Below are 25,762 nucleotides of genomic sequence, written 5' to 3' on the forward strand. Positions count from 1 at the left end.
TGCAATAGCAGTAGCTGAGTACGCTGCATACCCGATGCGGTGCCGTGCCCGAAGTGTACGCTTGCTGCCTGGCTTTTAAGTCCTCTTCCGGTGGTGTCTGTCGTAGTCCCCAACCGCCGTTGCCAGGTGTGCGCGAAGGTCTTGTCTGGATTCGGCGCTGGGATTACCAAGGCAAGCCGAGGTGGTGTCGCGTCATCGGTGAGCAGCCTGCACGTGCCGGGAGTGCTGAGCAAACGGCCCAAGTGACGGTCACATGCAATAGCAGTAGCTGAGTACGCTGCATACCCGATGCGGTGCCGTGCCCGAAGTGTACGCTTGCTGCCTGGCTTTTAAGTCCTCTTCCGGTGGTGTCTGTCGTAGTCCCCAACCGCCGTTGCCAGGTGTGCGCGAAGGTCTTGTCTGGATTCGGCGCTGGGATTACCAAGGCAAGCAGAGGTGGTGTCGCGTCATCGGTGAGCAGCCTGCACGTGCCGGGAGTGCTGAGCAAACGGCCCAAGTGACGGTCACATGCAATAGCAGTAGCTGAGTACGCTGCATACTCGATGCGGTGCCGTGCCCGAAGTGTACGCTTGCTGCCTGGCTTTTAAGTCCTCTTCCGGTGGTGTCTGTCGTAGTCCCCAACCGCCGTTGCCAGGTGTGCGCGAAGGTCTTGTCTGGATTCGGCGCTGGGATTACCAAGGCAAGCAGAGGTGGTGTCGCGTCATCGGTGAGCAGCCTGCACGTGCCGGGAGTGCTGAGCAAACGGCCCAAGTGACGGTCACATGCAATAGCAGTAGCTGAGTACGCTGCATACTCGATGCGGTGCCGTGCCCGAAGTGTACGCTTGCTGCCTGGCTTTTAAGTCCTCTTCCGGTGGTGTCTGTCGTAGTCCCCAACCGCCGTTGCCAGGTGTGCGCGAAGGTCTTGTCTGGATTCGGCGCTGGGATTACCAAGGCAAGCAGAGGTGGTGTCGCGTCATCGGTGAGCAGTCCGCACGTGCCGGGAAGTGCTGAGCAAACGGCCCAAGTGACGGTCACATGCAATAGCAGTAGCTGAGTACGCTGCATACCCGATGCGGTGCCGTGCCCGAAGTGTACGCTTGCTGCCTGGCTTTTAAGTCCTCTTCCGGTGGTGTCTGTCGTAGTCCCCAACCGCCGTTGCCAGGTGTGCGCGAAGGTCTTGTCTGGATTCGGCGCTGGGATTACCAAGGCAAGCCGAGGTGGTGTCGCGTCATCGGTGAGCAGCCTGCACGTGCCGGGAGTGCTGAGCAAACGGCCCAAGTGACGGTCACATGCAATAGCAGTAGCTGAGTACGCTGCATACCCGATGCGGTGCCGTGCCCGAAGTGTACGCTTGCTGCCTGGCTTTTAAGTCCTCTTCCGGTGGTGTCTGTCGTAGTCCCCAACCGCCGTTGCCAGGTGTGCGCGAAGGTCTTGTCTGGATTCGGCGCTGGGATTACCAAGGCAAGCAGAGGTGGTGTCGCGTCATCGGTGAGCAGTCCGCACGTGCCGGGAAGTGCTGAGCAAACGACCCAAGTGACGGTCACATGCATTCATCATCATCATCATCATCATCATCAGCCTGGTTACGCCCACTGCAGGGCAAAGGCCTCTCCCATACTTTTTCAACAACTCCGGTCATGTACTAATTGTGGCCATGCCGTGCCTGCAAACTTCTTAATCTCATCCGCCCACCTAACTTTCTGCCGCCCCCTGCTACGCTTCCCTTCCCTTGGGATCCAGTCCGTAACCCTTAATGACCATCGGTTATCTTCCCTCCTCATTACATGTCCTGCCCATGCCCATTTCTTTTTCTTGATTTCAACTAAGATGTCATTAACTCGCGTTTGTTCCCTCACCCAATGTGCTCTTTTCTTATCCCTTAACGTTACACCTATCATTCTTCTTTCCATAGCTCGTTGCATCATCCTTAATTTGAGTAGAACCCTTTTCATAAGCGTCCAATCCAGGTTTCTGCCCCGTATATGAGTACTGGTAAGACACAGCTATTATATACTTTTCTCTTGAGGGATAATGGCAACCTGCTGTTCATGATCTGTGAATGCCTGCCAAATGCACCCTAGCCCATTCTTATTCTTCTGATTAGTTCCATCGCATGATCCGGATCCGCCGTCACTACCTGCCCTAAGTAGATGTATTCCCTTATGACTTCCAGTGCCTCGCTGCCTATTCTAAATTGCTGTTCTCTTCCGAGACTGTTAAGCATTACTTTAGTTTTCTGCAGATTAATTTTTAGACCCACTCTTCTGCTTTGCCTCTCCAGGTCAGTGAGCATGCATTGCAATTGGTCCCCTGAGTTACTAAGCAAGGCAATATCATCAGCGAATCGGAAGCTACTAAGGTATTCTCCATTAACTTTTATCCCCAATTCTTCCCAATCCAGGTCTCTGAATACCTCCTGTAAACACGCTGTGAATAGCATTGGAGATATCGTATCTCCCTACCTGACACCTTTCTTTATTGAGATTTTGTTGCTTGCTTTATGGAAGACCACGGTGGCTGTGGAGCGGCTATGTATATCTTTCAGTATTTTTACATACGGCTCGTCTACACCTTGATTCCATAATGCCTCCATGACTGCTGAGGTTTGATGCCATTTTTTTTATTTCATCATTCATCGTTAGTACAGAAGGAGGTCCCGGAGTTACAAGAACTGTCAGGGGGACCTCCTATTAGTAATTTAACATTGCATCAATTAATACATTTTGGCAACATAGCAACGACAGACATCAGAAAACACGAAGTTAATCAAAAGTTGCTTACAATAATTGAAGTACAAAACACAGCAAATGAAACAGATACAGCGTATGAATAAATAAATATGTGGTAATTGACACGTTAATGAAAACACAGGAATGACACATGTCAAAGAACACGGGGTTATTGCAACAGATTATTAAAAATAAATGTATGCTTACATTCGACAGAATCGAATGCTTTCTCGTAATCAATGAAAGCTATATATAAGGGTTAGTTATATTCCGAACATTTCTCTATCACCTGATTGATAGTGTGAATATGATCTATTATTGAGTAGCCTTTACGGAATCCTGCCTGGTCATTTACTTGATAGAAGTCTAAGGTGCTCCTGATTCTATTTGCGATTACCTTAGTAAATAGTTTGTAGGCAACGGACAGTAAGCTGATCGGTCTGTAATTCTTCAAGTCTTTCGGGTCCCCTTTCTTATGGATTAGGATTATGTTATGGATTATGTTATGGATTATGTTATGTTCTTCCAAGATTCCGGTACGCTCGAGGTCATGAGACATTGCGTATACAGTGTGGCCAGTTTCTCTAGAACAATCTCTCCACCATCCTTCAACAAATCTGCTGTTACCTGATCCTCCCCAGCTGCCTTCCCCCTTTGCATATCTCCCAAGGCTTTCTTTACTTCTTCCGGCGTTACCTTTGGGATTTCGAATTCGTCTGGGCTATTTTCTCTTCCATTATCGTCGTGGGTACCACTGGTACTGTATAAATCTCTATAGAACTCCTCAGCCACTTGAACTATCTCATCCAAATTAGTAATGATATTGCTGGCTTCGTCTCTTAACGCATACATCTGATTCTTGCCAATTCCTAGTTTCTTCTTCACTGTTTTTAGGCTTCCTGCGTTCCTGAGAGCATGTTCAATTCTATCCATAATATACTTCCTTATGTCAACTGTCTTACGCTTGTTGATTAACTTAGAAAGTTCTGCCAGTTCTATTCTAGCTGTAGGGCTAGAGGCTTTCATACGTTGGCGTTTCTTGATCAGATCTTTCGTCTCCTGCGATAGTTTGCTGGTATCTTGCCTAACCGAGTTACCACCGACTTCCATTGCACACTCCTTAATGATGCCCACAAGATTGTCGTTCATTGCTTCAACACTAAGGTCCTCTTCCTGAGTTAAAGCCGAATACCTGTTCTGTAGCTTGATCTGGAATTCCTCTATTTTCCCTCTTCACGCTAACTCATTAATCGGCTTCTTATGTACCAGTTTCTTCCATTCCCTCCTCAGGTCTAGGCTAATTCGAGTTCTTACCCTCCTGTGGTCACTGCAGCGCACCTTGCCGAGGACGTCCACATCTTGTATGATGCCAGGGTTAGCGCAGAGTATGAAGTCAATTTCATTTCTAGTCTCGCCGTTCGGGCTCCTCCACGTCCACTTTCGCCTATACCGATTGCGGAAGAAGGTATTAATTATCCTCATATTATTCTGTTCCGCAAAATCTACTAATAACTCTCCCCTGCTATTCCTAGTGCCTATGGCATATTCCCCCACTGCCTTGTCTCCAGCCTGCTTCTTGCCTACCTTGGCATTAAAGTCACCCATTAGTATAGTGTATTTAATTTTTACTCTACCCATCGCCGATTCCACGTCTTCATAGAAGCTTTCGACTTCCTGGTCATCATGACTGGATGTAGGGGCGTAGACCTGTACAATCTTCATTTTGTACCTCTTATTAAGGTCATAACAAGAGCTGCCACCCCCTCGTTAATGCTATAGAATTCCTGTATGTTACCAGCTATAATCTTATGAATCAGGAATCCGACACCTAGTTCTCTTCTCTCCGCTAAGCCCCGGTAGCACAGGACGTGCCCGCTTTTTAGCACCGTTTATGCTTCTTTTGGCCTCCTAACTTCACTGAGCCCTTTTATATCCCATTTACTGCCCTCTAATTCCTCCAATAGCACTGCTAGACTCGCCTCACTAGATAACGTTCTAGCGTTAAACGTTGCCAGGTTCATATTCCAATGGCGGCCTGTCCGGAGCCAGTGATTCTTAGCACCCTCTGCGGCGTCGCCGGTCTGACCGCCGCCGTGGTCAGTTGCTTCGCAACTGCTGGGGACTCAGGGCCGGGGTTTGATTGTTGTGTTCATATAGGAGGTTGTTCACATGCAATAGCAGTAGCTGAGTACGCTGCATACTCGATGCGGTGCCGTGCCCGAAGTGGACGCTTGCTGCGTGGCTTTTAAGTCCTCTTCAGGTGCTGTCCGTCGTAGTTCCCAATCGCCGTTGCCAGATGTGCGCGAAGGTCTTGTCTGGATTTGGCGCTGTGATTACCAAGGCAAGCTGAGGTGGTGTCGCGTCATCGGTGAGCAGTCTGCACGTGCCGGGAAGTGCTGAGCAAACGGCCCAAGTGACGGTCACATGCAATAGCGCTGAGTACGCTGCATACATACTCGATGCGGTGCCGTGCCCCGCATCGATGTTCCTGCGGTTCAAGTTTTCCAAAGTGTCAAAGTATTTCTGCGGTAATAGCTACGTCTTTTTGCGTTTTCCTGTCCAACTGCTTCGGTAGTTGACTAAAAACGAAACCAAGCGCATCGAAAACGAAACGACGCTTTTACACGTGATGCGTGGTTCGTGCCAAGTGAGCGCCACCATGGCGGGTTCTTTTTTTTTACTTGCTCTTGAATTTTTTAGCAAAAAAGCTAAAAAGTAGTGAACCTGACATTTTCGCAGATAATTTGTTCGGCGAGACGTTTATACTTTGCCGATAATAAGTTATGAGCAACTCGCCGTGGTTGCTCATTGGCTATGGTGTTGGGCTGCTGAGCACGAGGTCGCGGGGTCGAATCCCCGCCACGGCGGCCGCATTTCTATGGGGGCGAAATGCGAAAACACCCGTGTACATAGATTTATGTGCACGTTAAAGAACCCCAGTTAGTCGAAATTTCCGGAGTGCTCCACTACAGCGTGCCTCATAATCAGAAAGTGGTTTTGGCATGTAAAATCCCATAATTTAATTTCTTTAAGGTCTGAGAGGACAACTTACAAAAATCATAATAGAAGTTTTTATTTTAACCTTGGGGTAGGAGTTTAAATGGGGAATTTGGAGACAGTCGCATTTTATAGCAGCCCTGTGCTTTTAATAATCTGAAACACACTTCATTCAAGAAATTCGTCATTTCAAAGCTCAGTACCGGCAATACCGAAACAGACCTCACCGTGTGCGCAGAAATACCACAAGCGGGCCCACCGTGTGAGTGATGACGTCATCACTTCAAAGACTGTCGGTGCAGCAACCGGAAATTGCCCTCCAGCTGCGCAGCCTTCGCACGCGCGCACCGCTCACAGTCGGGCTGGCAGTGGCTACGACGGAAGCCACAGTTCATAAAGAAATTCCATGACTCTCATGGAGTTCCCCTGAAAGATGTCTTTGTCCGCGCAATCTTGAATAACCCTGTCCAATTTTCCCTGCGTCCTCTCCTACCTTCCCAAATATTTCCATATACCAAGCGGCGAGATCACACCAGTTTATTAAAAGTAAACATTTGCAACACCATTTCCGAATAGTAGACGCAGAAGCTTTCGCTGTAAGAAGCACGTTGCTGAAGCGCAAGTCAAAAGCCAGAAGTCGTTTCTGTCGCGCCTACTTCAGTTTAAAGTGTTCACAAAAGCGATCGCCCAGCTAGAATGCACTTCTTAACATGAAGCCAGCTCGACTCTATCCTTTTGAAGCGTTCAACATTTTATTATTAATGCGCCTACATCACAAAGCGACACGTTGAAAACTGCACTAAAGCGAAGCTGCCAATCTTAAAACCATGGGAACCTCGTGTACGTTTATAAATGAGGCAGCGTAGCTGAGCCAGTAGTTGAGCTACAAGCGCAGGCAATGCATGGGTCAAAAAGCTTCAGAGAAGGTGGCCCACGTGAAATAAAAGCCATTATTTTTTCTTTTTACTTTCACTCCGAAAAAAAAAACATTGTTCTTCTTCGATTTCTCTTCAATTACAATTAGCGCAAAAATAACGTTTTCTATGCTTTTCGTTGTGGTTGGGGTTCGATGGCCTACTTTCAGCACAGCCGGCCGATGCTCTGGCCATTGCACCATAGAATAGCCAGTGACCCAAGTTGGCGGAAAACGGTTGGACAGACCAATACATTGCTATTGCAAAGTGCGTGAACTAAGAATCCTGATCGTATAAAAAATATTCTAAAATATACAAATTCATTTTAGTCCAATTTCGTGCGATCACGCTATCCAAGCTCGATCCCGTAAGCAACGTGTGTTGCAGAAAAACATTTGCCTAGTGGAAACTGCCTTTTCCGTTGGATGCCACAAATATTTAACGTCGCTTTATGGCCAACAAATTTTCACTATATGTTGTATACACACTGTAAATAAAGTAGAGAGGAAGAGGTGCCCACAGCTCACTGGGGCTCTGGGCCTATCGCTGTTATGCATTCTTTTACGTTCTTGCCACTTTCGTGAGAGTCATTTCATCAAGGATGAGCAAGTAGATGTTCCCACGACCACCTGAACAAGGTCAATGGTCTACTTCCTTGCTATATTTTGAACGACGTGCCTTTGGAAGCTCGGACAAGCTCGATTCCTGAGAGAGCTTAACGCCAGAAGCCATGGACTGAGACAGTGAGTACACCGTAGTCATGGGCCACCGTATGAAGTTACGCCGTATGTCGACAGAGGCGAGTTCATCGAATCAGAATGAGCAGGGATCCTTCATGGTTTCTTACGTGCAGCTCTTGCCGTCACACAGCATGAACACTCTCAGCAGGCAGTTTCTAACCGAGTATTTTGAAAGTGTGGCCCCTGGGCAAATCAACGAGATCAGGATCAACGCTCGCAAAAACACCCTGACAATAGATGTGAACAATTCCGCAATACTTGAGAAGTTAAAGGCCATTCCACAGTTAAGCGCAATCCCCGTCCACCCCTTCATTACTTACGGCAAGCAGACAACAAGTGGAGTGATTTCCGACGCGGAGCTTGAAATCAAGCATGCGGACTTCAAGAGTCGTTTGAGGTCATCGGTGCACATTCTTGAGGTTCACCGCTTAGGGCAATCCCGATGTATCAAGTTATTATTTGCTTCTTCGACATTAGCAGCGTCTGTTAAAGTGGGCTACGTGATACACCGAGTACGACCAATCGTTACGAGGACTATTCAGCGATGGAAATGTTACAAGATAGGACACGTGAGTGCTGTTTGTAGAAGCTAAGCCACCTGCTCGCGTGGCGGTGGAGAGCATGATACTACCGACTGTGAGGCATCTTCATTTAAATGTCCTAACTGTACTGGGTCTCACGGTGCGACTTCGAAGGAACGCCCAAAGATGAAACAAGAGGTTCGTAGTCTTCGGAAAATGCTAAGAGATCAATCTTCACGTAAAGAGGCTGCTCAATCTGTTCGCCAAAGTGACCAACGCTCGCGAAAGAAGCACAACAAGACCATTTCAGAACTACCTAGCATGGCACAGGTACCACGACCACCTCTGCCTGTGCGTGCATCGAGGGTGGTTACGGCGCCTACTGATAATTCAAGGTCGACGAGAGCACGCGGCAAACATTCACCTCCACTGCCTGATACAAACACGGAATGGCCTTTGCTGCCCTCTAGGCCCACGGCCATGCCAGCGGGCCCTAGTGGTCCTCTGCACCATGAAGCCAAGAAATATAGGGCCAATGAAACCGGTGACACTACGGGCAAGCAAGGAGATGAACACTATGAGGAGAGTGTACAAAAAATGCTGAAGCACCTGATAGAGTCACTGCGCGTGATTCTCGGTGGTCTCGAGAATCCGGCCGCTAAAAGGGCCCTACAAGTGCTCGCCGTGCTGGAGCCGCTTATCACAGCTCTTTATATGCTATGAAGCTTTCGTTTGGCGCTTGTGCTCTTCACGCAGGGAAGGCCCACACACCAGCGTCGTCCTAGCGGCTTAATTTTTAAGTTCACTTGAATTCGTGACTACAGACTTGACACGAAACCTGATAGTGGCTTCATGGATGACATTTGCGAATGTTTATCCTCAGAGTGTTGAACTTGCTTTCACCTTTGCGCATCCCTCTTGCTGTGTCATTGTCATCCCTCATCACACCTTTATGTCCCCGTTCCCCCTCCCCCTGTGCAGAGTAGCAGGCTAGAACGCCAGCTCAGGCCGACCTCTCTGCCTTCTTTCAATTGAATTGTCTTTCTCTCTAAATAAATAATGTAGTCAAACTGCAAACATCTGCACGACATACCCTTCGGCAACAAGAAATTATTATGAAACTTAGTGCGGAACAGTTGTCGTTTTGCGGGTCGTCCGAATTCAAATATGATATCATCTTCAGAGTCCCTGTCCGCATATTAAGGTACGCGCTTGTCGCTGTTCCTTATTCGAAAAGGAAATAAACTACTGAGAAAATATAAGGTTGCTCCTGAGACTACGCTGTAGTCCGTATAAGGGCGCCTTGAAATTGGCCGAGCCGCCTGTGACTCATGTTCAATGGCCGTAGAGAAGAAGAGCAGGCCCGATTCGTCTGACAGAAGAAAAAAAACAAGTTGCTTATTTCTTGATAAAAAAATGTCATACATGCATTTTTTTTATTTACGCACCGAAATGTATTTACGTAGCTTGGTATGATTATGCCTGAGGTTATTTCTAGTTTCTCTTTTTCTGTTATGTACATCGGAAGGTTCGGCCTCTTAACCTCCAAGTATCCACGCTAGAATAATTAAATTAATCATGTTCTGTGTTTTTACGTGTCAAAAGAATGCTCTGGTTGTGAGGTATGCCATAGTGGGTGGGGGGTCTCCAAATTATGTTGGAAAACCTGGCGTCCCTTTGCGTGCAACGAATGCGGCCTGGACTGAGACTGCGACCCGTAGCCGAGCAGCGCAACGCCATATAGCCGCTGGGCTATCGCGCTGGGTGTCGCTACCAGCCATGTCAGCTTTCTTCTGGTAATTAACCCTGCACTGATAAATGCATGCTACTCTATGGCGGCCCTCAGGCACATACCTGGCTCTGGCAGTGGGCCATCTTCTCGTTGGCGTCTCGCGTGACGCGCTTCACATCTTCCTCGTGCAGCTCCTTCATGGCCAACATCAGCGTCTCCTGGTCCTCCGCACGCATGTTGAGCGTGTACACAACCTGCACACAAAGCGCCGTGCCCCCCTTGGTCTTTCCATTTATTAGGAACATCAACGCACATTGAAGCCTCATTCATAAATCATTTCAGTCTCAGAAAGACTGGTCTGCTGAAATGATATGGCAGTGGCTAAAAAATTGAACACCCTTGTTTAGCTATTTCTTCTTGGTCACGGCAGATGTCACAGCGAAGGCGTCCATTCAAACCAGCGCGGGCCCACATAAAACACACTACACGTGAACATAGTACAGAAACACACTGGAACAATGGTTGTACTAACAACTCCGCATTTATCCAGGACAGTGCTTAGAGATATTAAATGAGTGTCTTGGTTTCACTCAAGTATATTATGTTAATGCACTGTGGTATCGTCTAAAAATATGTTCAATTTCACTGTGTTCACAGATATGTGCCACTAGAAAGAAGCGCGCCAAAAGTGTATGCTCGTGGATCGATCACGCGTGAAATGATTCAATTGAAGTAATAAGAGCGTTATCCCAAGTGTTTGTACTTATTTTGGAAGAGAAAATGCACCTGCATAAGGAACGTTTTTTTTTTCTTTCACCTGACCTTGCTACACGGTTAATATTACTAGGAAATTTTGGCACTACTTATGGAAAGACTGATAGAAGTGTATCTGCAGCAGCTATTATTGACCCTGATATTTCTAATGAATCCCATGATTTCGCTCAATGAGTTTTCCCACTGCCAGTGTCACATATGCACCCTTGCCTTCATATCTATTTGTTGGCCTTACACGTTGTGCCTGATAATGACATAATACCTAAACTGCTACAGGCTAGTGCTGAGTGGAAAGTAGTCCAATGGCTACCAATGTACCTGAAACACAGAATGTGTGATTTCTGGAAAGTGTGTGTAGGAAAATTTGCATGACATCGAAGCGTCATCCCTTTGGGACACCCGATTTTTCGCTGGCGACTGCGTCACGTATGCAAACATAAATAACGGTGAGGGTCAACCACAGTAATCATGCCTCACTTGCTGTTTAACAAATGGGGTTAAGTGTTCCACACCTACAAAATGCAAGCATTATATTCAACACCGAAAGGCAGCCGCTACTGTTTAAATGGCGTTGGCAAGTACTTAACTGTTACACAATATAAGTCGGTACGAGGAAAGTTACTTTCTCTAAAGCGTAAACTACGTTCATGTCTTCCACAGTAAAGCATAACTTCGTACGTTACTATCACGAAACCGATACTACAGTACGCTGACTTCATCTGCAGCTCTTACCATCAACATCAATTTATTAAAAATCAATCCATGCAGAATTTAGGTTTGGGGTTCATTTATTCCACTCACTTCCGTTTCTCCAGCATATGCTTTTGTTGCAACAGAGCAAAGTTACAATCGGTCGCGCAGCACATATCACTGTTTTAATAGCCTTTCCTTATCAGCTTTATTAAGCTCACGTTGTGTTATTGCGAGAATATTCTATGAAGGAGCTGTTCATGCCCGTTCCCAGAACACCTGCAATTGCAACTTTGCAATTTGTTCACAGTGCGCGGCAAGACAGAAACGCTACAGAAAACCCATGGGCTTTCTTACATATATAGCACACCAATTGTTTCGCGTCGGTGCTTTAGAATAGGGGCACCCAATTCTAAGGTATCCCTAATGACTAGCGTCACTGCTCATGCGCTGAACGAAAATCACTTCGTTGAACTTGGCTTGCACACGGGTAATGTGTGGGTGGCTAGGGGGGCTAGAATAGGCGTCATGTACTGTCCAGGCGGCATGCAGAAAGGCCGGACAACAGCGCCCTGCATGCCACGTTTACCGGCCGCACGACAAAGAACTTGGAGGAAGCTTACGTTTCGCCTTTTATAGTCGAACGCGATAGCATTCAAAGATCTCTGACTGCTTCTCGCGCTTCCCGGGAAGTGCAGTTCGCGTCACCGTAATGTTTACCGGTGAACGCTGGCGGCGAACGCAATGCACAGAGGCGAGCTTTCGGGTAGAAACGCGGCGTGCGCCGATCGCGGAGGTAGTGCACAGCCGCGCCATAAGATTACATCATTTTCAGATTTCTGCTATTGTTTCGCCCTTTTAGTATTCTGAGAAGACTTAGCATAAGAGGCAAGCATGTCGGTGTTCTGTTTGATGACATTTGTTTGTGGGCTGTCATTCGCAAAATTCCGAGTAATAACTTTGTCAAGAATATGCGACAAGGTATAAGCTACTACAATGGTGTGGCAGTATAGCCGCAGAGAGCTGTCCTCATGCCAGTTACGAGCACTCTCGTGAGGTAAATTTCAAAGCGCCTCATCGCTAAAGCCCCTAGGCATTACTCATAGCACCGCCATTAGAAGAGCGCCAGCAACGCCTCGCGCATGGCGATACAGCTCGTGTCTCCCGTGCACGTGCTCACGGCAGCGCCCGAGTCTCCCGTCCAATGAGAAGCTGGCTTCTGGCCTTTGGGGGCGCGTGAGAGTGTGTCCGGTGTGGAGACGCAGTCGACTGTTGAGTAGGTTCCTGTTAACTCTTCTTGTAAATTGTATGAATGCTTCAGTGTTGAGTTTCCGGGCACAAGTTCGCTCACAATAAACCAGTTTGTTTAGTGTGCTTCATTAAAGAGCATCATACAAGATGTGGACGTGCTCGGCAAGGTGCGCTGCAGTGACCACACCATGGTAAGAACTCGAATTAGCCTAGACCTAACGAGGGAACGGAAGAAGCTGGTACATAAGAAGCCGATTAATGAGTTAGCGGTAAGAGGGAAAATAGAGGAATTCCAGATCAAGCTACAGAACAGGTATTCGGATTTAACTCAGGAAGAGGAGCTTAGTGTTGAAGCAATGAACGACAATTTTGTGGGCATCATTAAGGAGTGTGCAATGGAAGTCAATGGTAACTCCGTTAGGCAGGATACCAGCAAACTATCGCAGGAGACTATCACGAACTCACGAAGAGACTATCACGAACTATCAAGAAACGCCAATGTATGAAAGCCTCTAACCCTACAGCTAGAATAGAACTGGCAGAACTTTCGAAGTTAATCAACAAGCGTAAGACAGCTAACATAAGGAAGTATAATATGGATAGAATTGAACATGTTCTCAGGAATGGAGGAAGCCTTAAAACAGTGAAGAAGAAACTAGGGATTGCCAAGAATCAGATGTATGCGTTAAGAGACAAAGCCGGCAATATCATTACTAATATGGATGAGATAGTTCAAGTGGCCGAGGAGTTCCATAGAGATTTATACAGTACCAGTGGCACCCACGACGGTAATGAAAGAGAAAATAGTCTAGAGGAATTCGAAATCCCAAAAATAACGCCGGAAGAAGTAAAGAAAGCCTTGGGGGATATGCAAAGGGGGAAGGCAGCTGGGGAGGATCAGGTAACAGCAGATTTGTTGAAGGACGGTGGACAGATTGTTCTAGAGAAACTGGCCACCCTGTATACGCAATGCTTCATGACCTCGAGCGTACGGGAATCTTGGAAGAACGCTAACATAATCCTAATCCATAAGGAAGGGGACGCGAAAGACTTGAAGAATTATAGACCAATCAGCATACTGTCCGTTGCCTACAAACCATTTACTAAGGTAATCGCAAATAGAATCAGGAACACCTTAGACTTCCGTCAAGCAAAGGACCCGGCAGGACTCCGTAATGGCTACTCAACAATAGATCATATTCACACTATCAATCAGGTGATAGATAAATGTGCGGAATATAACCAACCCTTATATATAGCTTTCATTGATTACGAGAAAGCGTTTGATTCTGTCGAAACCTCAGCAGTCATGGCGGCATTACGGAATCAGGGTGTAGATGAGCCATATGTAAAAATACTGGAAGATATCTATAGCGGCTCTACAGCCACCGTAGTCCTCCACAAAGAAAGCAACAAAATCCCAATAAAGAAAGGCGTCAGACAGGGAGATACGATCTCTCCAATGCTTTTCACAGCATGTCTACAGGAGGTATTCAGAGACCTGGAGTGGGAAGAATTGGGGATAAAAGTTGCTGGAGAATACCTTAGCAACTTGCGATTCGCTGATGATATCGCCTTGCTTAGTAACTCAGGGGACCAATTGCAATGCATGCTCACTGACCTGGAGAGGCAAAGCAGAAGAGTAGGTCTAAAAATTAATCTGCAGAAAACTAAAGTAATGTTTAACAGTCTAGGAAGAGAGCAGCAATTTACGATAGGCAGCGAGGCACTGGAAGTCGTAAGGGAATACATCTACTTGGGGCAGGTAGTGACGGCGGATCCGGATCATGAGACGGAAATAATCAGAAGAATAAGAATGGGCTGGGGTGCGTTTGGCAGGCATTGTGAGATCATGAACAGCAGGTTGCCATTATCCCTCAAGAGAAAAGTATCTAATAGCTGTGTCTTACCAGTACTCACCTACGGCGCAGAAACCTGGAGGCTTACGAGAAGGGTTCTACTCAAATTGAGGACGACGCAACGAGCTATGGAAAGAAGAATGATAGGTGTAACGTTAAGGGATAAGAAAAGAGCAGATTGGGTGAGAGAACAAACGCGAGTTAATGACATCTTAGTTGAAATCAAGAAACCGAAATGGGCATGGGCAGGACATGTAATGAGGAGGGAAGATAACCGATGGTCATTAAGGGTTACGGAGTGGATCCCAAGGGAAGGTAAGTGTAGCAGGGGGCCGCAGAAAGTTAGGTGGGCGGATGAGATTAGGAAGTTTGCAGGGACGGCATGACCACAATTAGCACATGGCCGGGGTTGGTGGAGAAGTATGGGAGAGGCATTTGCCCTGCAGTGGGCGTAACCAGGCTGCTGATGATGATGATGATGATGATGATGATGATGATGATGACGATTAAAGAGTTATGCAATATAGCCCACATATACCACATGTCATATAGCAAAGCGTGTCATATATATACAGTAAACCTAATTATACAAAATGTTTTTTTTAGCTCCACGAAATTTCTTAAAGACTGCCTATGGCTTGTAGAACAATTCTAACCCTTGATCTAAATTACACGATGAGGTGGCCATTCTTCAAGAAATCAAAATGTTCAATTAAATAATTAATGTAATTAAGCTGAGTACCTTTTTAATTAATTTCTTTACGCCACACGTTTGAGTCTACGTATTGTAGCCGCTGAGTTCGCACGGCGTATCCACTTGGAACGGATTCTCTGGACAGCACCAATTCCGACATCTCAATTTTCAAATCGTCCAACGAATGCATAGGCGATCTAGTTACTTTATTAAGAAACCGCTGTTTTGTGCATTGAAACACTAAAGTAATTGGACACCAGTGCTTTTCATCGTACACATTAAAGTTATTATCTCGGAACTGATGCTGTTCAGAGAATTCGTTCCAAGTGGATACGCCGTGCGAACTCAGCGGCTATAATACGTAGATTGAAATATGTGGCGTAAAGTAATGAATTTAAAAATTCACAGTTCCACCGGAAAAGCGGAGCATCGATTACGATAGCCAATTAGTAGATAGCTGTACGAAGTAAGGATAGTAGCTTTATCGGCAGCATAAGCTAGGAAACATTCGCTTACTAACTAAATTAACAATGAGAGAATGTGTAAGCGTAACTCAACGAGGACGTAGAAAGAAACAGACACACGGAGACAGCGCTGTCTTTTTGTGTCTGCTTCTTTCTACGTCCTTGTTCAGTCGCGCTTACACGTTCTTCATGTATTCAAACCAACTGACCCGTCAACGTGTTTTAAGTAAACTAACCAGCACGGTGTCACATGCGCACAGGTGAACATGAACACATATCGCTCGATGACAGCGGAAACTGTCTGTGGAAACGCTAGAGTTAGGAATCGCGCCAGAAGCCGCGAGCCAATTGACCTCCGTGCATCTGTCGCTTCGACGCGTACGAAACGTCGAAAGCACAGTGCATACGAAGCTACCGGTACAACGCGCACTCAGCAAACATCGTAGATTGCTTTTAAGGTGAGGTGGCGACGTGGCTAAAGTGCGCGCCCGTGCGCGCACTTTAGCCACGTCGCAACCACTTTCAAGACACACGAGCGCCGGCAAGACGTCTCGACGGCATCCGCGATTCTACGGCGCCTTCTACGGCCAACGCCGTAGAAGGCGCCGCGGTAGTGTCCGCTCTGTACTGAGCGGCGGGCGAGGACGTCATCGAGCCACCGCCGCCGGAGAACGCCCCTCCTCCCTCGCCTCACCCCCATGTCTCGTGCGCCACAGAAGAGGGCTCGCATCCGGGCCGAGTTCCTCGCTCGCGTGCGCGAGATTAGAGACTTTTAGCTGAGCGGGTTTACGTTTCGCTCCGCTCGCGGTCTCCACCGTTGCGCCAGCGGAGCGGCTCGCGAAAAAAGAATTTTAGCCCGGCGAATCACTCACCCACTCGAGCGGGGTAAAGAGCGGGGAGCTCTGCTGCCCCGCCTAGTGGTCCGAATAGGAGTTACTGAGAAATGAAATTGAATTACGCTTGCTTTTATAATGCAAGAAATGTTGAAGAAAGATATATTACATGTTCTCAGTACATTATTTGTTAATAATGTACTGAGTACTAATGTACGGGTCAGCGCCGCAGTCGCCGTCGTCGATGTAAAACTGCCGGCGTTCATGTTCGCGGCTGCCATCATGCATTTCCCATACACGCCCGCGCGCTGCGTATACCCTCCGCTGGGGAGTGCTTTCCAGCGGGCGTAAACGCTGCTCCGTAAAACCGCTGGCCGCCTCAGCGTTGTGCGCATGCGCAGTCGCGTCTCCGCTCCGCTGGCCTTAAACCCGCTGGGCTAAAGCTCTCTATTGAACCGCGCTTGCCGGCTCACTCTCACAAACTTTCACTCACACGCAACCTCACGGCGACGGCGCAAATCCGTCTGCAGTGTCCGTATAATTGATATCGCAATAAAAGTTACTTAGCGCAATCACGTTAATTATTCAATTGCACATTTTTGGTTCTCTTAAAAGTAATGGCCGCCACATGAAGTAATTTAGATCAAGGGTTAGAATTTTGCTATATTGTGAATTGGCAGTCTTTATGAAATTTGGCACAGCTAAAAAAATATACCCTGTATACGGAAATTTTCGCTCATGGACAACCCCACCGACGCCGACACCGAGACCAGTATTTCTGCGACATGGGGCCCTTAAGAGGAAGCTTTTGCTCGGGCGCTCCTGTCTAAATACACGTAAAAAGAGAATTCGTTTTTATCGGCAAGCACTGCACCAAATTTGACGAGGTTTGTTCCATTTAAAAGACAGGCTTAAAATCTAGTGACTGCTGGTTTCGAATTCTTAAATTAGGTCGTAAATGTTTTATTAAAAATTGGCAAAAATCGAAAATTTTCGAAATACTATACTATCAGGTTTACAACTCTAACTCAGCAACTAAGAACGCTAATACAATTCTGTGAATTGCATCTTATAGCACATCTAAAGCGGATAAAATTGATATGTTACACATGAATCTCAAGAAATAAAACGTTATCGAAGTACAGCTTTCGCATAATCCTTATAAACAACGTAAAAAACTCATGTAAGATATAAGATGACATGCCGAATTTGTCCGCTTTCAATGGTCTAATGGATTCCGTTTACAGGACCACGATAACTGTTCTTGATGCAGAGCTAAGAATTTGTAAACTTTGTGCTTCTATTTTTTTCAAACTTTCGAATTTTTGAAAATTCTTGTAACAGAATTCAAGACCTAAATCGAAATTCCGCTTCCGAAAGTCACTAGAATTTACCTTTCTCTCTCAAATGCAACGAGTTTCATTAAAATTGGTCCAGGGGTTATCTCAGAAAAACGTTTTTACGTTTTATATGTGTTTGAATAGGCTGCGTCGGAGTTGCGCCCGAGCTAGAGCTTCCTCTTAACGCTATGGCATTAAAACGCGAACCCCTGGAGGTGAATGCAAGACGCCACCGTATATCTGCTCGCCTGAGCTGCGCTGCAGTGGCGAGAATCTTCTGCACGGTAGGCTTTGCAGCATGCCTTCCACCGAGAAGACGGCAGAGTGCATTGCCGAATGTGTACAGTGCACACGAGAGATTGTAGGTGCAGTTTCGCTGCGCTGCCAAGTGTGTGCCATTCAAGTAACACTAAGCCAAGCTGCAACGGCTTAGTGTTACTTATGCACTTGGAGCACATCCGCTCAAAACCGTGGGCCTTGAACAATGATGTAATAACTAATAAAACTAATAAAAGAATGAATACGTTGCTATAGCGTCCCCACTGTGACAGCGTCCGACCCCTGCTAGTTGGTGTCGACCCCGGTTGCCGTCGGGCTGCTGGGCCCAAATGTGGCTAATGGACATTTGCGAGCACTGGTCATCGTTAAATCATACAATTGTTTATCCTTAGAATTTGCGTTCACACACCGAAATCTTGCTCGTAGAGAGCGAACAATGCGTCCGCAATTGTTTCGTGTGATTGTTTAACATAAACGTGTAATGTGACAGCAGATCTTTAAGGTCCAGTTTTATCTACATTCCCCGAACATCTTGCTCTAACAGGGTGTCTGTACCATGTCAATTGACTCTTTTGTTTGTCCTCTTATCAACGTGTTCTGTAACACTTTCCCATGAAGCACAGAGCACTTACTTACAAGCTTAATACAGCGTGACTAAGCTATAAATAGCTAGGGATGAGTCAAGCTATAAGTTTAGACATACTCGGTTACGAAGGACAACGCTGACGCCAACACTCGCCACAGGAACGGGCAGCTGCGGTCTAAAATATGGCACGATTTCGCAGGCATTGCCAGGGGGGGGGGTCCACGGCAGCCTCAACCAGTTGTGTGTGTGGGGAGGGAGGAGGGAGGCTTATTAAAACATACAGTAGTCATGGGTGAGAGGCTGCGCATTCAGTTTTGTAAGTGTGTAAGTTGCCGACAAGCCTCTCTATCCGCCAGTGGCCATTGTACGCTTGATTGTTCCAGTCGTCGGGTTGGGCCTCAGTGGCGCGTTTGGAGTGCCAGGTACGCTATAGGAGCTTTAAAACATATTCCGGCGATAGATTCTAATTGTTAGCCGAATAGCAGCTGCCAAACTTTGGGCCAAAACTACGTTCGCGGGCTGATAAACAATATTTCGAAGAGCACTAATTATTCTTAGAATACATTTTGTTCCAGCATTTGACGACTTGAATGCTATCGCCCAACAATCGTAAGGCGATCAGTGTCCTTTCATAGCTTTACGAACGCACAGCACAAACAAAATTACTGCTGCATATTTGCACAGTTTCCAGCTGTAAAAATGCTTGATCAGAACAAACTTCACTTAAGAGAAGAAAGACTTGCGTTGATACGGTATATCAAACGGCTAGTAGCGCAAGTAGCCGATATCTCTGCTCCCCAAATGGAGCGCGCGGATATCGATTCTTCATAGATTTCCTACGCAAGTTTCGAAGCGCGTTCATCCGCCTCTTCAATTCTAGCGCCTCATCGATGGCATGCTGTGGCGTGCAGCTCCCGAAGAAGCGAACAAATTAAAATAAACACAAAGAACAAGTTTGAGGGCACTGATCGGTCACCTGATTTTTAACTGGGAGTGATACGACCGATCTTCAGTCATCTGGTACAATTCCTTTATTTATTGATTGCTGGAAAAGGGAAGCTAACACAGGATATATTATAGGCTTAATCATTTTAAGCATTTTTGTGCAGATGCCATCTGCACCCGGCGCTGAGTTATTCGAAAGTCGATCGATGGCCAATTATATTCTCCAGTGTAATTATAAGGTCATTCATAAATTATTTAATTGAAGGAAACGTAAGATCAGGTGGTATAGGGTTTTCGTTTGTGAATACAGAGCTGAAAAACGAGTTTGGAAGCAGTCATTGGAAGCAGTCAGGAACACGGTACAAAGGCACCTTCTATAACTAGCGATGATGTTGGGCCTTGCAAGACATGTCCCAGGACAAAGCCGCAGGAAAAAGGTGAATAATAGTAGATCTACTCGGAGTAAATATGAAGGTATTATGCTTTAAAAGCTTGCGGTTCTTTATACGCATTGCTCACAACTTCAAGTGTACCAGAGAGCTGGAACAATGCCGGAATTATACTAATCCACAAGAAGCGAAACGTTCATGTGGCGAATAGGGCGTGTTGGTACTGTTCTGACTGGGGTTTCATGGCCCATGTGATGTCGGGTTGGTGTCGTGCCGGGGCAGTTAACAGGACAAGTTCAGGAACGGAAGAAAAACTTTATATACGTATTTAAATCTGTGAGGGAACTCAGTGAACAGACTCCGGCGCTCCTCTGTGCGCCGGCTCCACAAGCCCGTTTGGTCCATCCCCCTTTTCCCTTTCTCCACGCGGTGGCCAGGATCGCATCAATCCGGGAACCTTGGTAAAGTCAATATAAGTCCCGAACACGCACTTCAACTTAGAGGATACCGTTTCCCCTCTCAAAGGTCAAGGTCCAGTTTACGGCACAGAAATGTGAAGCTTGAGCGATGAAAACCAGCGGCATCTCTGGCAACCCTTCTGGGAATTTGGCAGTTCGTTGAAACCCCGTTCTCCGAACCTGTTCGAACCGTCCGGTGCGCGGTGCACTATTGTATCCTCCCGCGAGTTGCCTTCCATCTGGTACGGCACCGGGCGCCCGTGGCCGGAGCGTAATCATCTGCAGCGGCGAGGTCACCACAGCATTTCAAAGCTGCCGGTTGGGCGGTGAAGCATCCTTGTTCCTTGTTCAGAAGAACCGTCCGGCCCAACAGTACACATTTGAAAAGGCGGCAGCGCAAAAAAACAACACAAAAGATGCGCAGAAAGCCGCAAACAAGTGAACCTCGCGCATAAGCTCTGATACCTTACGTTCACAACGCTATCACCAATCTGAAAAAGGTGGCCCAACGTTACAACGAGCAAGTCGTGTTCTCTGCCCCCACAAGCTGCCAAAGCTTTGCGGATTGACCGATCCGGCGGCAACCAAGCAACGTGACTGCGGCACGAAGCACCGGCGGTCTTTTGTTGAATGCGCCGAAGGTCTATTCTATCAAATTTATTTAAAGTGCGGAAAAGTGCACGTTCGCTAAACTGTGAGATGTGTTAACGATATGTTAAGGGGGCACGCAAACAACGCACAAAATGCGCGTGAAGGAAACGGTTTTGAGCGTTTCCTGGCAAGTCATTGTCTGAGCTACAAGCAGTGTTCACCCGACGTTCCAAACACTTCCATTATCAAGACGAGTAAAACGCGTATGATACAGAAAATCGCAGAACCTGAGCGGATTTCTAGACTTGGGGAGGGATGTGTAAGCATGCCCTTACAAAAAATTTTTGAAAAATTATTGAAATGTCATTGGTCAACGTCAACAAATGGCATTGTAAGCACATTGCGGAATTGTTGAAACAACATTGAGGAAGTTGTGGAAAAGTGTTGATAATTGGCTTGCGACTTTTGTCAAAACATCATTGGGGCCTTTCAGCTTGAATGACCATTGTTGCATTCTTGAAAGCATGTTGTATTTCAATATTCAAACCCTGTTGCAGCTTTGTGGTGTCTCAAGATGGAAAGCCCATTCAAATATTGGAGCTGTGTTGAATGTCAAGACAAGTTATGTTGAAAGTCCTTTATGCCCCAAGTGTATCTCTAGCAGTGTTTAAAACTGCACTTTTCTTAAAATAATGCGGAGCTATGTTGTGTTGCATACAATTATCTTTGATGTCACTTTGATATGTTTGCTATGGGAGGACAGGGTCAAGCTTAAATACAGGCGCTTCTGTATTGCAGGCCTCGGTCACCCTGTGCTCCAGAGCACGGTCCTAGATTGCCTGTAATAAACCATCTTGTAAAGCTGCTAGCAGAGCCGTTATGCCTGTTTTTCAATTGACAAAGGCAATAGTCCTTCACGAAATCAACAATGCAGAATTGATGCAGACAAAAACTATTTCGCTAGGTGAAACGTTTATTTGTAACCAAACATCTGTGTAAATGTACAACCATGTGTAGCTTGAGCACATCAGAAACTTCTTAAAACTATTGCAAAGTACAGACTTTCTGCAGCTTCACTCCATAACAAGATTGAATACTGACAGATGCAGTCTGTGTGGCCCTCAAGTAAAACACATTTTCAAAAGAAATCAATCCTAAAAAAATAAATAAATGCCTAATAAATAAATGTACAAGCAGACTGACAGGACAATAAATAACAACACCAAAAAAGGGTACTTGCTTTCCTTATTAGGTATCCAATGGTACTATATCGATGGCACGATTCGGCTGAGCCCACAACAGACACTGATATGTAGGGCGGTTATCTTCCAGTTTTATTAAATTTTGAATTGAAAATTCAAAGCTAGCTCGAGCAGCTGTTGAAGCTAGCATAACTCTAGATCAAGCTGAATTATACAGAATGCCAGACACTACTTGCATGAGAAATCAAGACGCATATTCAGGTAATTAAAGAAAATTCTGTTAATTTCCTAATTAATTTGTACGAATTGTAGCCGGTGAGTTTACAATGTGTATGCACTTAGAATTAATTTCCAGAATGACACCAGTGGCGAGATACATGCCATCAAACTGGTCGTAAAAATGCACTGCCGTTCGGCTTACTTTTTTTAGCAAAATGCACTGTTATGCATTGAAACACAAAATTAACAGGAAGGCCCACGTATTTAGTCCCATATTTCTGGAAAAATCTCAAAACTGGTGTCATCCTGGAAATTAATTTCAAGTGAATACGTCTTCAAACTCACTGACTACACTTTCTAAACTGTAATATGTGCCGTAGTGTTTAAGTGAATTAGTAAATTTGCGAGAATTCATTGAATTTGTGTTTCTATGTTTTGTGCCAGTAATGTCCATCTGTGCATAACCAAGCTCAAAAATAAGGATTATGCTATCTTCCACAGGCAATATTAAAACATTCTGTAATAGTGAGAAATCATCACTGTATAATCCGTTTTTATTGGTTGAACGGTGCGTGCCTATCTCAGTAAATATTATCTACTTTTGAAACATGGCCATTCCAATGAGTGATGTCGTGGAAGCACTTTATTGTGCTGCATTGCTGGTTGCATGATCCAATTGTCTTTTCTGCCATGATAAGGCTCCTGAGCAGGTCATTTCATATCATGCGGCTTATTCATATTGACTACTTCAGATATTTATATGAAAAAAATTGCTGTTATTGACCTGCTGGAATATTTTCGAAAATATTCCGCATGTGAGTTCCAATTCAAATTTGTTCAGTGTCACAAAAAATAACGAAATATTTCACAAGAGATATATTTTTATGCATGCATGAAAGGCACATCATTGCCATTACCAGAGGCCTTTCGTAGCACTTTTAATTTAGGCCAACTTATGCCTAATAATAATTACACATGTATTTTAACAAGCAAAATAAACCATTTTTGGATGTTATGGAAAATGCAGTTTCTACTGAACAGAACCACCGTGACAATGGCACAGATGCACTTGCAGGTGGGTCATTCCATGCTGAATCGACCAGCGTTTTTTAGACACCACAGATATAGCTGAAACATTTCCACGTGTTTATTGGAGTTCAAAACTCCTTCCCAATTTTCTTTTAATTTTTATCAAATTTTTGTACCATTTTCGTGACACTTTATTTTTCTTGCCAGCTCAGCTAGAAGACATCAATCAAAATTTTTTTCAATGGCACATTACAGGAATCGAGGTCATCATATGGTGTGCATGGTAATATGCTGAAGTAATGTGACTGCCAAAATAGCCAATTTTTAAATACTTGAATACTTCGAGCGATTTTGGCTCCTACAAAAGCGAGTACAATTGCAATGTGGTAATTTTTTCTCGTAACGCAGAGACGTTCAGAAGACAAATTAAATACAACATGGTAGCACAGGTGACATAATACAGCAGAAAAATACTTGGAGCTTTGTAGGTTCAGCCGATCACTTGTAAAGTAGCTGTAAAGTTCTAATCTTTTGCTAGAAGCTTCATGTTCTAGGTCAAGAAAGTAGCTTTCCTGGTTTGCCTAAAAATACATGCGATACATTATTAGATAGCTTTACATGTCTGCTATGCACGTGCCAAGTCAAAAAAGGAGGTATTAATTTTTAGATACGAAAAAAATTCTTTTTGGAATTTTCTCCGACGTGCGCACAAGCTTGCCGGCCGGGAATGCAAATGACAAATATGGCTTCGTTAAAATTAATATATGGCGTTTTATATGCCATAACCACTACCTGATTATGAGGCACGCCGCATTGAGGGACACTGGAAATTTAAACCAATCTGAGTACTCGGGTTATGTCGCCCTCATTGAAATGCGGGGGCCGTGGCGGAGATTTGATCCCGCGACCTTGTGCTTAGCAGCCCCACACCATAGCCACTAAGCAACCGCGGCAGGTAAAGCTGGCTTCGCCTGCAACACAGATGACAAAGGAGCGATGTTGTGGTCTGCGTTTTATTGCCAAGAGACGCACGCTCTAAGGCAACGCGGCTTGTGCTTAGTGTGGGCCCGGGAAACCATACAGCCATTGGACATAAGATAAGAATACTTGCTAAATTCGTGAGGGAGCCCTGCAGTGTTAAACGATACGTTTCATGCAGTTTACAAAAAGGAATATTTGCTCTTACATAACCAGTAAATCCAGAAAGAGCGCTGATATTGCCCATGGAAACGATTTTTAATGGTATGTCGCACTGCAATGTAATGCGATATCAACATGCAATGCGACATACAGGGAGCAGGACACTTTGTGCCCTGCTCCCTGGAACCCAAAGACTATAATATTACGATGCAAGAAAAAACACCTTCATAATTAAAACTGAGAGCTTACACAAGAGGAAATTCTTGTGGTGTTGCGTGTTACCACTGTTTGACAGCCTGAAGGTACTCATATATAAATCATATGCGCCGTGTTCAGTGTGACGTGATCAGGCGTGGTTGGCGACCACTTTTGGCGTCCATGTTAAAAAAAGCTATACGAGTCAAGAATGCAGCGCTTCACGTCGCATGGCTCCGTATTGATAAACAAAGGTTGTCAAAGTCTGTCAACTAGTTTTTGTGGCTAATTACATTAACCATCTCTCCTTGCTAGACATGAACGCTACATATATTTATGCTGTATGGGTGATCCACAAACGAACATTGCATAAAATAATTTCTCCCATTTAAAGAACAATACCGCTTTGCGACTTGTTACATGCATAGCAGACACATAGGGCTACGTAATGATGGGTCACATGTACTTTCGCGCCAGCCACCGAAGCTATTTTTTTTACCTTCAGCATGACGCTTATTGCAAATCATTGGAGCTGTACAGTTATTTAGTTGTTCGACTGAACCTCCAAGGCGTCAAATATCTTGCAGCTATACTATGTAAACCAGGCTGCTATTGTGTATTTATTTTGTGCGTTCTGTACATCCCTGAGTTCTAAAAAAATTCAAACTTTGCCATTTTGGCAGTGACACCATTTCATTCCCTTGACATGGACTCCATCAGAATATCTGGATCATACAATTTCCAGTTGAAGGGAAACATTGATCAGTGCCTTCTGCTTTGCTGGCCACGAGCAATCAATTTTTGCCAAAATTCGAGAATATTTTGCGAAGAAAAATAAATGAGGAGAAAGAGGTCGGATCTTCAACAAATATACCGAAATTTTTTCAACGACATCTGTCATGGTAAAAAAAATCCTGGTTGATATGACATGGAATGTCTTAGGTGTTGTCAGGATTGGGGGCTCAATCCCATCACTCGTGATCCTTTGTCAAGATTGGAGTCCGGCATGAATTCGAAGGTAGCTGGCCCATGCCGTCATCCAACTTATCCACGCTGAGGACGTTGATGAAGGGAAGAACTGCTTCTCATCGAGAACGAGGAATATGGGTTTATTTACAGTATTTAAATCAGTCTAACCTGACTGCTTGAGAAAAAGAGCGTCAGTCCAACATGACTGCACGAGAGAAGTGTATCAGTCTAACATGACTGC

General features: G+C 45.5%; 1 protein-coding gene across 14 annotated transcripts in view; it reads right to left on the reverse strand.

Moving 5' to 3' along the window:
- The window catches only part of LOC139054433 (protein FAM184A-like), a 363,879-nt gene that overhangs the window by 309,706 nt on the left and 28,411 nt on the right, over positions 1-25,762 (reverse strand). For 13 of the 14 annotated variants that reach the window (XR_011511210.1, XR_011511212.1, XR_011511211.1 and 10 more), the window contains exon 2: positions 9,737-9,868. Coding sequence is in view for 11 of the 14 variants with exons in the window: in XM_070531388.1 (XP_070387489.1) it covers positions 9,737-9,868 (132 nt within the window). In the remaining 3 variants the exon portion in view is untranslated. Of the gene's footprint in view, positions 1-9,736; positions 9,869-14,249; positions 14,315-25,762 lie in introns of all 14 variants that reach the window. The other variant, XM_070531385.1, reaches the window with a different exon arrangement.

This window comes from Dermacentor albipictus, chromosome 1, assembly GCF_038994185.2.
Source record: "Dermacentor albipictus isolate Rhodes 1998 colony chromosome 1, USDA_Dalb.pri_finalv2, whole genome shotgun sequence".
NCBI lineage: Eukaryota > Metazoa > Arthropoda > Arachnida > Ixodida > Ixodidae > Dermacentor > Dermacentor albipictus.